Genomic DNA, 14,517 nt, shown 5'->3' with positions numbered 1-14,517 from the left:
GGGAAAAGATGACGCTTTGAGCAAAGAATTTTGACAAGATCTGTAATGATTCGGGCATTATGAGTGTTTCATGGTTTGTTAAGGTCCACTTGTGATTGTAGCCAGTATTGATTCAGAGGTTATTCTTGGTTATGTAAGAAAAGATTTGTCATGATGGTTGTGTTATGGTCCAATGAGTCTCACTTTAGATTGGGTTCGTGAGTTAGTTTGTGACTTGATAATCACTCTTAATTTACAGATCTTACAAAGTTTGTTTAAAAGTTCAATTGTTAGTAGTTGATTTGGATTGAATGATTTTAAGGATGAGCTCACTTAGAGAGATGAACACTGACTGTTAGGTCATAACTCCGCTTTTGGTAATATCAATTACTCTTAGTTCTTCTTCTTTATGTTCGAGGACGAACATGATTTTTAGTGGTGGATAATGTAATGACCCCGAAAGTTATTTTTGATAATTTTGAACTATTCATTGACTTTAGTTAATTATTTGATGGGTAATTGTGGATAATTGACTTAATTGATAGTTAATGGACTAAAATATCATTTATTTAAGATCTTATACCATTTGTTCCATATAATTAAACTAAGTTAGTAAAATTTATCACTTTTAGTATATATTTATTTAAAAAAAAAAGAAGAGAAAAGACGAAACAAGGAAAATGGGAGAAAGAAAAATTTACCTGTGCAAAGAAGCGGCCGCCACAAGAACTTCTGCACACCAAGGTGAATTTCTAATGCATTAATTCTTGGTTACATATTACATTAGAGTGAATTAGGATGGTGAATGTTAATTGGAGGATTTAGATTATTATTTTATAAAATAAGAAGTAATTAAATTCTTTATGGATGATGTTGTACTGTATCACTTTGAAGGTTGTGAAAAATGGTGGGACAAAGTCATTAATCATCAATTATTATAATAACCATTTCATGTTACAAACTAGTTAACCTACACGAGTTGATATCTTTGTCTCAAAGTTATTGTCACCTTTGATTTCATAACTAGTGATTCCCGTATTTAGTAATTCTTTTTTTTTTACTATCACATCATATATTAAGTTTGGTATATTGAGATATGTAATTAAATAACGGGTGTATTATAGTATATGAAAGCTATTAGACTTGTAATATTTTAATAAATTATGACTTAACCCTAGGCTTGAAATTTGGAGAAAATTGAAAGAGTAGATATGGTAATTGGTGTCAAGATTTAGGAACTTGATTACATGTTTGGATCAGCTTTTGGATCTAAGCTAGACATATAGTGGTATGAGTGTTGCTAATTTTGAAATCTTATTGTGAATATGTACTTGAATAGATAACATTGGTTCAGATGCTATATGAAATGGGGAGGCTCAAGTCCCAGAGTAATTGTTCGACTATCTTGAGGCAAGTGGATTTCTAAACTCTTGTTAAGTGTATGAAATGTGTGTATGTCCTTGTGGTATATGTTGGGAGTAACGGGATTGGTAATGGGTTGAATTGTCCACATTGATTAATTCTAATGATGAAAAGAATGGGGATAACAAAAGGCAATGTGATTAATTGTTTATGTCTGTTGTGTTGAGAAAGGGTTGAAGGCTTGTTGAATCATTGTTGATGTAACTTCATGTTTGTGTGGTTGTAAACTGTGTGATGTTATGAAAATGGTCATCTCCTCATTATATGTGTGAACTTGTCATCTGCATTATTCTGAGGCATTGGTTGTGACAAGTGTTATGTGCATTGAGAAAGAATGGGTACTTAAGAGGATGTACCATTTCGAGGGACGTATCGCGCGCCGCGATGGATACTATATTTCGAGGGACGTATCGCGCGCCGTGATGGATACTATATTTCGAGGGACGTATCGCGCGCCGCGATGGTTACTGTTATCGAGGGTCATGTCGTGCGCCGCGACAGATGCATGGACAGATATGTCCCCCATGGGTCCCGGACTGAGAGACAGCGGGTGTGTATCACTAGGTCAGACATGCATCATTATACTTGACATTGCATTCCATTACATTGCACATACTTATCATTAGTGAACTTGATATTGTGTTTTGCTGATCTAGTGATTGCCTTTTTGCGGAACTTGTGATTGTTGAATACTGAGCTTGTTATTGCGAATATGTAATTTGTTAAAGTGTTGTTGTGGAGGATATGCAATTTGTTAAAGTGTTGTTGTGGAGGATGTGTAATTTGTCTAGATGTTTTTGTTGAGTTACGTTCTATATAAACTGTGAGTTGTTAGGTTGGGCTGATGTTTATGCAGGTTGTAGTTGTGGAGGTTCGGTTGGGGGTGGTAGGAGTACCCGTATTTCATTCCCTTAGCTTGTGTTTAGATGTTTACTTGCTGAGTACCGTGTGGTTTGGTACTCACCCCTTGCTTCTACAAATTTTTGTAGGTTATGAGCCTGGATTTTTGTTGTACTTGTCATTCTCTTCTTTTCCGAGGCTTCTTGGAGATTTGTCAGGTAGCTGTTTCCATCGCAGCAGACTTTCTTCTCCTTAATTATGATTTTGTCCTATTCTAGAAACAAGTTCATTTGAGACTTGAGTTTTCTTTTGAATCAATTGTAATACTTTAGAGGCTTGTACACGTGACTACCAGGTTTTGGGGTTTTTATTAAGTTACTTATATTTTACTTCCGCACTTTATTGTAATGGTTGAGTTTTAGGCTGACTTGTCTTGGTGGGATAAGACGAGTGCCATCACGCCCATTTTTGGGTCGTGACAAGGGAAAGATGCAAGTGAGATAAAATAATTTAAATTGTTAATTTATCATAATAAGGAAAAATGACAAAAATTTCACATTTATGTTTTCTTATTACTATTATCCCATATTAGTTTCATAAATCCCCGAAAATCTCTTATTTTCACGCATTAAATTAATGTATCTCGTGCATCATATTAGTATATCATGTATAAAATGTACATCATATTAGTGTATCATGTATAAAATGTAGTATATCTTACTTAACGATTAATGTATTCCTTGCATCAGATTAATGCATTGACTCTTATATTATTGTATCAGTTTGAGGAATTTTTGTAATTATAAATTTACAAGGAATAAATGGTAATTTTATTTTAAAAGTGTGATTTTTATCTCTTGCCTTTAAAATATATAATATAATATTATGTATAATTTTTAAAATAAAAATAAATTAAGTATATATCATAATTCACAGTAAAGTATGTGTTCCTTATTTCAATCTTAATAAACATAATCATCAAAATAATTTTATAATATTTCTTTCATTGATTTCTTTGACTTTAACACCATCATATGCACCCATCAATCAATGGCTAATAGAGGCCACTACTTTAATGATTTGGTAGAGAAAAATAAGAAATTACAAACAAGTTGATGAAAAAAAATTCTACATCCCTTTTCCTTTTTTATTTTTTTTCCTAGAAAAAAAAGTTAGATATTATCATATCATAATAATAAAATTGTCAACTTATGTTAGGTGTCATAGACTACAAATGTCTCATTTTAAAATACATAAAACACCATAATAATATCGTCGACTAACTTCCAAGATTCTAATTTCATGGTGGGGCCACGTTGAAGATTCTTATCAATTTCAAGAAAATTATTTTATTTTTAAATTCAAAGATTCTTAAATTTTACTTCAATTCTAGTTCTATTTATATTATATATTGTTGTATGTTGAAAATAATAAGTAGCATCTCTACTTATAAAAAGTAAAAAATTAAATTAAACTAGAGTTTGAAAATCTAAATTAGATATAATTAAATAATATAAAAACTAACAAATTCTAAATAATTTAGAAATTCTACTTCAAATTTGAATTATTATTCTGATATTTTTCTCTTTTAAAAATAATTAATGATGTGAACAAATCATAATTGACAACATGAAAAAAATTATTTTTGGCAAAATGAGAATCATTTTCTATCAACAAATAATGATATGGATGAACACTTTCTCAAAAAATAAAATGACATAAATACGTCATACTTTTAATAATATAAATAAATTTTTTTTCTTTCAAAATTCAATAAAATATTCAAAGTTTTTTTCCTTTTTATATAACAAAATTTGAATTACTGAAAACGTTTAACACGTAAGCTTTTATGTACAACATTCACTAACCTACTAATTAGAAACTTGTGGTTAAATATACCATGCTATTATTATACATATTGACACTAAAGAGAGATTTTTAAAAAATTGTCAATAATTTTGTTTTTATATGAGAAGGTTATTTTTATTTTATATTTTGTAATAAGAGAATAGATATAATAAAATAAAATTGGGTAGAAAGTTACATGGATTTTGTCTCCATGCAAATATTACTTTTTTTTTTCTTTTATTGATGTCACCGGTGGACCACAGTAAAAATATTTTTTTCCTTTTATTAATGTTATTGATGGATCATGATATTTCGATATAAAAGAAAATATTATTTATGCACACAATTAACTTCAAAATAAAATTTTAATTCAATAAATAAAATAAATTTTATAATATTATCGATGGTTCATGATATTTCGATATAAAAGCAAATATTATTTATGTACACAAATGACTTCAAAATAAAATTTTAATTCAGTCAATAAAATATATTAATAATATTGGGATAGGATACTTATAATAAAAAGCAGTACTTATATCTGTAATGTCATGATTTAATATATAGATACTACATATGATAGTAATATATAAATTAAAAATACAACTAATCACGTAAGGAGTAAAATAATATTAAAGCTAGTAAATACATTATTATATCTAATAATTCCTACTAATGACTCATTACTAGTAACAAGCACGTTAAATTATATGATATTACTTTGTCTTCAATTTATATGGTTCAAAAAATTACACTCATCATGTGGAACATATAGGGAAAACTTAGGTAGCAATAATATTTTTTCACTCGATCATTTTTAATATATTTATAATATAATTTTACTATATATTATAAAAATAATTTATTATTCACATATAATATAAGTTTTTTTGACAATTAATATATTTATCACACATTTTAATACACTTATAATACAATGTGTCAATTACTTACAAAACAAGCATAATATATTTTTAAGAACAATTATAATACATATTTATTACGTACATAATTCAATTTTAATACACATTACAGATAACATAATGTTATTATAAATGATAATAAATAAAAAATATAATTAAAATCAAATTATTTATTAAAAGATATCATTCCAAGTAGTTTTTCTAATATATATTTACATAACCATAAACCTTATCATAAAAGAAAAATAAGTTTTCTAATAATAAATAATTTTAAATAAAAAATATGTCAAATTTTTAAAAATAAACTAAAAAAAATATGATGCAAATTTAGGAGAGTGAGTAGGTAAAATTACAAATAATTTTAATAATAATTTTGGCACTGTTTAATTGATATGATGCTTAAGAACGAAAAAACATTGAAAAAATATGCTATCTAAATTTAGACATTCATATGGCTAAAACTTATCTAATTAAGGATAAATATCTATCTTTAAAGTAAAATTATTTCTATATTTAAATAGAAGACATATTTTTTTAAGAAAAGATTGAAACAAAAAAATAGTTTTACAATGTTACTATATTATATTACTACCATATCATGCTGTATTATTTTAGTCAATATAATGTTTAAATAAATTACATTTTTTGATTATATAATGTTATATATTTGATCATTTCAAGAGCAAAGTATTCAAATGTCTTGACCTAGTAGTTACAAGTGATTAAGAACTCATTTGTCTTCGATAACATTAAGAGTTCTGAATATGAATATTTATATAAATTTAAGATATTGTCTTTAAATGTGAACACTAAATAATTATATTATTTGTTTTAATATTTGATAGTAAAAATGTAATTGAACATCATATTAATAAAATATTATAAAATTTTCATTTCATATTAGATAATTCTTCTTATGTTAAACAATAGTTATTCACTATACACGATTTTAAGATATTTAATAATATTTGTCAAATTTATAAAATTAATAAATAAATTATAAAATAAATAAATATTCTTAAACAGAAAAATATTTTAAATTTGACAAATAGAATTACCCGACAGTATAAGTGAGATGACATATACTAACAATAAAACACTAGGTAAACAACCATCCAAATAAAAACTGTTATTTGAAGTTTTTAAGAAAGTACTATTCGCTTCGTTTAAAAAAAATGATTCAGTTTAATTTGATACGATGTTTAAAAATATAATTTTTTAAAAAAAATTTTTGATCTTAAATTATAATTATTTATTATTTTTGGAACTTGTGAGCTTAACGTGTTAAGTAAAAAGTTGAAATTAAAATATTATTAAAAAAAATAATCTATTTTAAAACAGATATAAAAGAAAATGGGATTTTTTTTATTTTTTTTTATAGAGGGACTATGTTGACTATGAGATTCGAAGTCTATTCAGAGGCTTATGAATCATAAATCCCACTCTCAGTTGCATATTTTATTCTTCCATTTCATCATCAGATATCCCTTTCACAGTGGTGGCTCTCTGCTTCATTGCCTTTTTTTGTGGGGTCTCAAAAAAAAAAGGTACTTTTTTTGGTTATTTTCCCCTAATTTTTGGAAGAAATCAACAAATTTTTATCTATTTGTTCTTTCATTTCTACTGATTTTTTGATACCCTGTTTGTCTTTTGACATGGTGAGTACTGTTCATGTTTGAGAACTCAAGAAATGGTTGGTCAAAAAAATCAAATCTTTATCTTTTTTTTCTGTATTTATTAGTTGTGTTTGTTCTTCTGAAAGGGAAAAAAAAAGGGGATCTTTACACAATTACTGTCAGATTGTGTAGTATACATAAATTATACTCTCTCCATTCGTATAGTCTTTTAAATCTTGTGATGTTAAATTTGTTATTGGAATCGAAAAACTTACTAAATACAGAAAAAGATTCTCTTTTTGGGACAAACCCTAAAAAAGTAGACAGTTATATAGGTTTAAGTGGTTTGGGATCATTCTCTGAGATTGTTGACTTTCTTTGAAGAAAAAAAGGGATTATACACATGTTGTCCGATTTACTGTTTACTTCTCTTAGCTAGTATATATAGATTATATATTGTTATACACATACTATTTTTAGTTTAAGCGGTTAAAGGACGGCTATTTATGTTAAATTCTTTGAGTTTCTTGCATTATTAGCTGGTTGGATTTAGAATAATGAATTGAGTATGGACTATGGTTAGATTGAATCTTTAATATTGTCTTTTTTAAAATTTGTGTAGGATTTTTGGAGCATTCTTAATTTGATTACAATTTCACCTGAAATCGAAAAGGTTTTATCGAGTGGTTTGAAGATGTATTTGGTTGAGAGCAAAGGAGGGGCTATAGTTTGCATGTTGTTGTCTTTGTTCTTTTTAGGGACATGGCCAGCCTTACTAACTTTACTTGAAAGAAGAGGAAGATTTCCTCAACACACTTATCTTGATTATACTTTGACTAATCTTTTGGCTGCTGTTATAATTGCTTTTACTTTTGGTGAAATTGGGACAAGCTCATTGGAAAAACCGAATTTCCTTTCTCAACTCGCTCAGGTTGGTGCCTAGTTTACACCTAATAACTCTATATGATTCGATTGATGGGTTCGAGTGTGAAGCATAGATGCAGGATGCTAGTGTATGATACTTGTATAGATAGATATAAACACATTGGAATTTAGTACTGTTAATGATAAATTATAAATAGGTGAGTTCTTTGAGGTAATAGGTATCTTGTAGAATTAGTCGGAGTGCGTGCAAGCTGACCAACACACCACGGTTATTTTAAAAAGTATGAATAGGTTAGTTACAGAACGAGAGGAGTAGAGGGGGAGGGGGATTGGTTAGCATTGTACCATCAAGGTCGAAAGAGTTTGTTGCACTAGTTTTTAGTTCTTAGTTCTTGTTTCGTTTGTTTTTGCGTTGCGTGTAATACTCTGAGTAATACGTAGTCTATTTGACTGAACATGATTTTATATGTGACACTTCTGCTGCAAATCTTGGATGCAACTTATATGGATTGAGACCGTTTATATGTTGCATAACTTCCATTCAATTATGTAGAATATATATGTTGCAAGTAGCAACTCCGGAACATGATAACGAATAAAAGAAGCCTACATGACTGTCCTTCCATTCACCGGTCACATTATGTTCAGTCTTCATTTCACCAGCATTTTTAGTAGTTTAAAATGATGACCAAGAGAAAGATGATATTACCACCTATAAGCTACTTGATAGGTGGATCTAAAGACTAGAATTCATCGCCTCATGTTATTCGTATGATGTTCCATTGAGATGAATTATTGTTACCAGCTTAAGGTGGAGTCTTTTTTATTAAATTCGTCATTGGTTTGTCCAGTGATCTTATCTAAAACTTTGATTAGCATCTGTTTTAGTTTCTTCTGGTTCAACTTTGTCACTGCCAAGAGATCCGTGCTACTGTCAAGACTTTAGCAGTCCTCATTGGTTTGTCCTGTGATCTTATCTGGAACTTTGATTAGCATCTGTTTTAGTTTCTTCTGGTTTAACTTTGTCACTGCCAAGAGATCCGTGCTACTGTCAAGACTTTAGCAGTTGTCATTACTAGCAACCTTTTACGGTTTTAATGCATACTTCTATCAAGATCACTTATAGGCAGTATATGCTCTTGTTCAAATTGTCTATGGTAAGTAGAAACTTTCCAACAATTCCACCAGATTGATCGCATGTATTGTTGTTAATTGTTGAAATTGCACAATATTATTCAATTCGGATTTTTTCGGGATTTTAGAATCACAGTCGTGGACCAATGGTGCAGGATAATTGGCCCAGTGTCTTGTTTGCAATGGCTGGAGGGGTGGTCCTCAGCATTGGGAACCTTACAACGCAATATGCTTGGGCATTTGTTGGTTTATCAGTTACTGAGGTCGTCTCCTCAAGCATTACTGTTGTTATAGGTATGATTTTAACTTTTCCGAAATGACCTAGTGATTGATGTCCCTTTCTGAAGTATCATAATTTGTTTAAATTTTGGATTATTGCTTCGGTTATGACAGGAACAACCTTGAATTACTACCTTGATGACAAAATTAACAAAGCGGAGATTCTTTTTCCGGGGGTTGCATGTTTCTTGATCGCTGTTTGCTTAGGCTCTGCTGTTCATGCGTCCAATGCAGCGGATAACAAAGCAAAGCTTGATAGTTATAAAAATGAGTCTAAAGATGGCATTAGGTATGCACCAATACACGTATGTACTAATTAAGGATATCATTTTCACATCTTTGCAAAATGGGTAATGACATTTTTGGTTTGATTCTTTTCGTTTAAATAATAAAAACAGTATATGTAAGACGTTATTTTTCTTCTGAGTTTCATGTCATGAGTTCATGATAGCATTGATGTTGTATATATGGCTAGAGGAAGAGTACAAATTTTCCCCCATTAATCTCGGGAAATTGATGTTGATTCTAATTGAAACATTTGCAGGGCTAATAGTATTACTGACTCTAAACAAGCATATACAAAGACAGGTATTACAAGTTTGAATCTGAAAATATGAAGTTTCATATCTTTACCCTTTTTATAAGATGCATAGCCTTTATACTGTTTCCTAAACATCCATAGTTGACGTAAATGATGCGGAGAAAGGAGCTGCTTCCACAGAGAAGGCAAAATTTGGGACTGCTCTTTTCCTTATTGATCTCGAGAAGAGAAGAGCTATCAAGGTCTGTTCTTAAATTACTAATCTTATTAAATATTATTATCCGTTCAGTGTTAACTTCTGGCGTAAAAAGTTATCATGGACACTAGAACTACAACATGTTCCGATTGAGTACCTGAACACATGATAAAGTATCCCGTTAGACGTAGACACTTCCAACTCAAATTTTGTCAATCCAGTGTAGTGGAAAATGTTCAAGGGAAAAGCGCTTTCCTTGTTTGTTCATAATCGTGTGTTTGGTTGCAGATATTTGGCAAGAGCGCTATCATTGGTTTGGCTTTAACATTCTTTGCTGGAGTTTGTTTTTCTCTCTTCTCTCCAGCTTTCAACCTTGCCACAAATGATCAGTGGCATACGCTAAAAGATGGAGTCCCACACTTGAGCGTCTACACAGCATTCTTCTACTTCTCAGTTTCTTGCTTTGTCGTTGCCTTGATTCTTAACCTCATATTCTTATACCGTCCTGTTTTAAATGCACCCAAGTCATCCCTAAAGGCTTATATTAACGACTGGAACGGTAGAGGTTGGGCACTTTTGGCAGGACTTTTGTGTGGTTTTGGAAACGGTCTACAATTCATGGGAGGTCAAGCAGCTGGATACGCAGCTGCAGATGCTGTTCAGGTTAGTCATTTATATTATCATATTAATCAATCCTCTGTATCTATTCCGCGATAAAATTGAAAATGAAAATCAGACATAAACTATAGACCTCGAACATGCTACTCTTGTCTGTCTACGAGAAGTTTGAAATGTGTACTGCAATTCCAGGCGCTGCCTCTGGTGAGCACATTTTGGGGGGTAATTTTGTTCGGAGAGTATCGAAGATCGTCTAGAAAAACATATACGCTACTAGTTGGTATGCTGTTCATGTTTGTTGCAGCTGTTGGAATACTTATGGCATCATCAGGGCATCGAAAATAGTGTTTTCGAGACAGTTAGAACTCCATAAATTATAATGTTATTTGTATATATTGTGAAAATTAGAAAAATGGTGCTATTGTATATGATACATTGCTGTTTCTTGTTGAATAGGAACACAATTTAATTAAAAATTCTGCTGGAGAATTCTCACTGTATATAGGCAACCATTGTAAGCATTTAGGGACTTTTTGTATGGATAATGAATCATATCTTTCAACTTCCTTGTATTTTATTTATATTTATGCGATTCTTGAATTTTACTGCAGTAGAAGGGGAAATTTTAGTGATTTCAATAAATTTTTAATTAAGGATTAAATTGCATATTTATATTAAATTGAAGGATAATTATGCTCAATCTAATTACACAAGAAACAAAGCTGAAATTAGAGAAACATAAACAAGTTGACCTGACGCCTATCTGATATACCCCTCAACTTTGTCATTTGGAGCTGATATATCCCTTGTTATAAAAGTGGCTCATATATGCCCTTACTGTTATACAAACGGCTCATATATATCCCTGAAAATAGCTCACATATACCCTTCATTTAACGGAAGTTAAAAAATTAGTTTTAAATTTACATTTATTACATCTAAATTTTTTTTTAAAAAAAATTATTTAGGAATATATATGATTCTTCTATCAAAGTTAAAAGTATATTTTAATTTTTTTCATACATAAATTATTTTTTGACTTCTTTTATTATAATTATTTGTGTTTCTTATTTTATTTTTTTCTTTCATTTCTTAGTTTAAATAGAGAGAAAAATTAAACTATTTTTTTTGTGTGTATTGTAATTTAATTTCGAATTCAAAGAAAAAATTTGGTCATTTACAATAAGTTTTACAAAAATATTAGTGAAATATAAATTAATTTGATTATCAAAATAATAATTATAAATTAGTCATTGAAACAAAAAAAGTTAAAAAAAATATGTTTGATGAGAATTAAATTTACTTATATGGGATTATATTTTTTAAAAAAAAATAATTAAATTTTAGATTAAATTTTTTTTTTCATTTCCGTTAGAGGAAAGGGGTATATGTGAGTCATTTGTTTAGAAGTAGGGGTATATATGAGTCACTTTCATAACAAGAGGTATATCAACTATAAATGGCAAATTTGAGGGGTATATCAGACCATTGAAGTTATTTTGAATTTTCAAAACGACACTTTAACTTTGCGAGTGTCCTATTACTCACAAAACTATCTAAATCTACAATAAATATACCATTTTGACTAATTTTAACACCATTCGTATTGTCACAGCATATGGGCACGTGAAGACTGTTGATACAGCTTCATACCAATGTAAATTTACCATTTGGCACTTTCAATTTGCCTTATTAAAAAAAACTATAAAAACTCATGTATTAATTTGTTTTTTTAAAACTTTATTAAGAATAGTTTTAATTATTCAAATTATTTTTCTCATCTTCCCTACCATCATTAGTTTACTCGTATTTCTTGAGCATCCATGGCTTCCTTCAAACCTCTCAATCTTTTTTTTTTTGAAGGGAAAGATTATTTTTTCTTTTTCTCTTTTTCCTTTTTGACGTTTTATTTTTAAACTAAAGTTATTCAGTTTTATTTTTTTAAAAAATAAATTAATTTAGTGATTTTTTTCTCTTACAAATCAAGATTGGAATCTGAGAGTAGTTAAACATTGAAAAATTCAATTTGGAAGTAAGAGTTGGAGAAGGTGAGATTTGATGTCAGATTTTGACTTGATAATATTTGAGTATTTGGATTTTTATTACTTGACGATATTTATTTTCATAAATAAATTAATTGATAGTAATTTGACTAAAAATTAACAGTGCTGCTACGAAATCTGCTCAGCCACAATGAATTTGATGTTACTGCAGCACAAAGAGAATGGAAAAGAACAACTCAGTTGAGATGAAGAAGAAAGAGAAAAAGAAAGAACAGAGTTGAGGTGAAGAAGAAAGAGAAAAAAAAAGATAGAAAAATAAAAGAAATACAAAAAATTAGATAACAATAATTAAAAATTATTTTAACACGTGACAAGTGATTATCAGTGCGTGACATACAAATATTTTTGTATAAGTGGTATTGAGTAAAAAATGGGGTATACATTCTATTTTGAAATTGTTTAATTGGGTGATATGACTCTCGCAAAGTTAAGATGTCTTTTTAAAAATTCAAAACAACTTTGATGGTGATTTTATGTCTCTTATTTTTTCACTCAATTTTTGGACCATTTTTTCTTATTTAAATTAATTATTATATTATAAAAGTAATTTACTGAATTTATTACAAATAAATATTTCATTAATGGAGGTACATTATAATAAAAAACTCTTCACCCGCCTAAAAACCTACTCCCTCTGTTCTTATTTAGTTGTTCATATTTTCTCTTTTAGTTGTTCCTACTTATTTGTCAATTTCGACAAATTAAGAAATGACAATTTTTTTTCCTATTATATCCTCATTTAAACTTTTTGAAAAATTTTCAAGTTTTAATTCATCATTTTTGAAATCATAATTAATAAGGGTAAAATTATAATTTCACTATGTTAATTATTGCTATCTTAATATGTGTGTCATTTCTAAAGTGGACAACTAAATAAGAACATAGGTAGTATTTATTTTCTAATTAATTGTTAGTTATTAAAATAATATTATGATACGCTCTTTAAAGACACCAAACATTATTTTAACTTCTTCCATAGTATAATGAAAACCAATAGGATGGTTGCAAATCAGCTTATCCGTAAAAAGGAATACTATTAAAATTAATATTTCTATTAATTATTAAATAAATATAAAAGATTTAACAATTCTATAAATTAATTGATAAGTTTATGAGTTCTTCAAATCTCCTACCTCACATGAAGGAGAGAGAAGATGGAGGGTAGATAAGTGCTGAGAAAATAGGCAAACTATTTTTATTGGAATGGTGTTGTAAAAATATTTAATATGTAATTTTTATTTTATAACTATATTAGCTATACTTTTAATTTTTGATATATTATATTGAAATTTTTGCAAGGATAGTATTAATTCTTTGATTATTTTACCTTCATCAAACATCAAATACTTTAAATATTCTTACAAATTTAAATATTGCAATTTTCAACTTAAATTAATGTTATGAATAGCCTTAAATTTGACAAATAATTTATAATTATGATATTGCTCAGGATAAAATTTAATGTTTCCTAAATATAATTAAATGTTATTTATCCTAAATTTAAAATTTAAAATTTTATTTCTTATAAAATTATTAATTGTCCATTAATAATTTGCTTAGAAATGAAAGATAGTGAGATGTTTTGATCTCTCTCAAAAGATGATACTAATTATTATAATATTATTTTATATCTCTTATTTTTTAATTCAAAATCAAAAGAATAAAAAATATTTCAAAAAACAGTAAAAAGTTAAAGGAAAGTTTAAATTTTTGATTTTTTTTAAAAAAGCTGATAGCATTTGCAATTATAATTTTTTATTTTTAGATTTTAAGTTAGTTTAATAATTTATTTTTTTGTTGACACATAGCCATTTTTTCTTCTCCTTTTATATATAGCTAGAATTGGAAAAGAGGTAAATATATATTTCAGTTTTATGATTTAGAATTGATATATCCTTATTGAGATTTAAAATCGATTATATTCTTATTAAAAAGGTCCTATATATATTCTTGCCTTCTAAAAAATTTTGCATATATATTTTCATCGTTTGACAAATAGTATAACTTTCTTTTTTCCGTTAATAGATTAAATTAATTTTATTTTTGTAAAACTAGCTAATTTTTAAATTCCAAAAATATCACACGACTTAAAAATGTTACCTCATCCATTTTTACTCAACTTAATCCGTCCCAATTGAAAAGAAACAACAATTTTTTCAAACTTACAGGACCA

The 14,517-nt window shown here is 28.3% G+C and overlaps 1 protein-coding gene and 1 long non-coding RNA gene across 4 annotated transcripts; both read left to right on the top strand.

Annotated features, from left to right (window-relative positions):
• The first annotated feature begins 603 nt into the window (after positions 1-603).
• Positions 604-2,638, top strand: LOC138348087 (uncharacterized). Its single transcript, XR_011220489.1, has 3 exons — positions 604-723; positions 1,319-1,389; positions 2,391-2,638. It is a non-coding gene; the product is annotated as an uncharacterized lncRNA (long non-coding RNA).
• Positions 2,639-6,389: 3,751 nt separating this feature from the next.
• LOC101257994 (ureide permease 1-like) lies at positions 6,390-10,846 on the top strand. Of its 3 annotated transcripts, none has more exons than XM_026029776.2 (8): positions 6,390-6,559; positions 7,251-7,559; positions 8,803-8,941; positions 9,041-9,215; positions 9,471-9,514; positions 9,609-9,709; positions 9,952-10,326; positions 10,474-10,846. In XM_026029776.2, the coding sequence occupies exons 2-8, from the start codon at positions 7,323-7,325 to the stop codon at positions 10,624-10,626; spliced, it is 1,224 nt and encodes a 407-aa protein (XP_025885561.1). In that variant the 5' UTR covers positions 6,390-6,559; positions 7,251-7,322; the 3' UTR covers positions 10,627-10,846. The 3 variants fall into 3 exon arrangements, with proteins under 3 accessions (XP_025885561.1, XP_010324091.1, XP_010324067.1); XM_010325789.4 differs by having other exon boundaries at positions 6,557-6,705; XM_010325765.4 differs by lacking the exon at positions 6,390-6,559 and adding an exon at positions 6,560-6,670.
• The last annotated feature ends 3,671 nt before the right edge of the window (positions 10,847-14,517 follow it).

The sequence above is a fragment of the Solanum lycopersicum genome, chromosome 1, assembly GCF_036512215.1.
Source record: "Solanum lycopersicum chromosome 1, SLM_r2.1".
Taxonomy (NCBI): domain Eukaryota; kingdom Viridiplantae; phylum Streptophyta; class Magnoliopsida; order Solanales; family Solanaceae; genus Solanum; species Solanum lycopersicum.
Note: the sequence above shows the minus strand (reverse complement) of the source record. Positions and strands in the feature narration are given on the sequence as shown.

Bases quoted from the DNA above. Each gene is read 5' to 3' on its own strand.
- LOC101257994 (XM_010325789.4), top strand. The intron at 7,560-8,802 runs GTTGGTGCCTAG...CCAATGGTGCAG, and splicing joins TCCTTTCTCAACTCGCTCAG to GATAATTGGCCCAGTGTCTT. The intron at 9,515-9,608 runs GTATTACAAGTT...AAACATCCATAG, and splicing joins ACAAGCATATACAAAGACAG to TTGACGTAAATGATGCGGAG.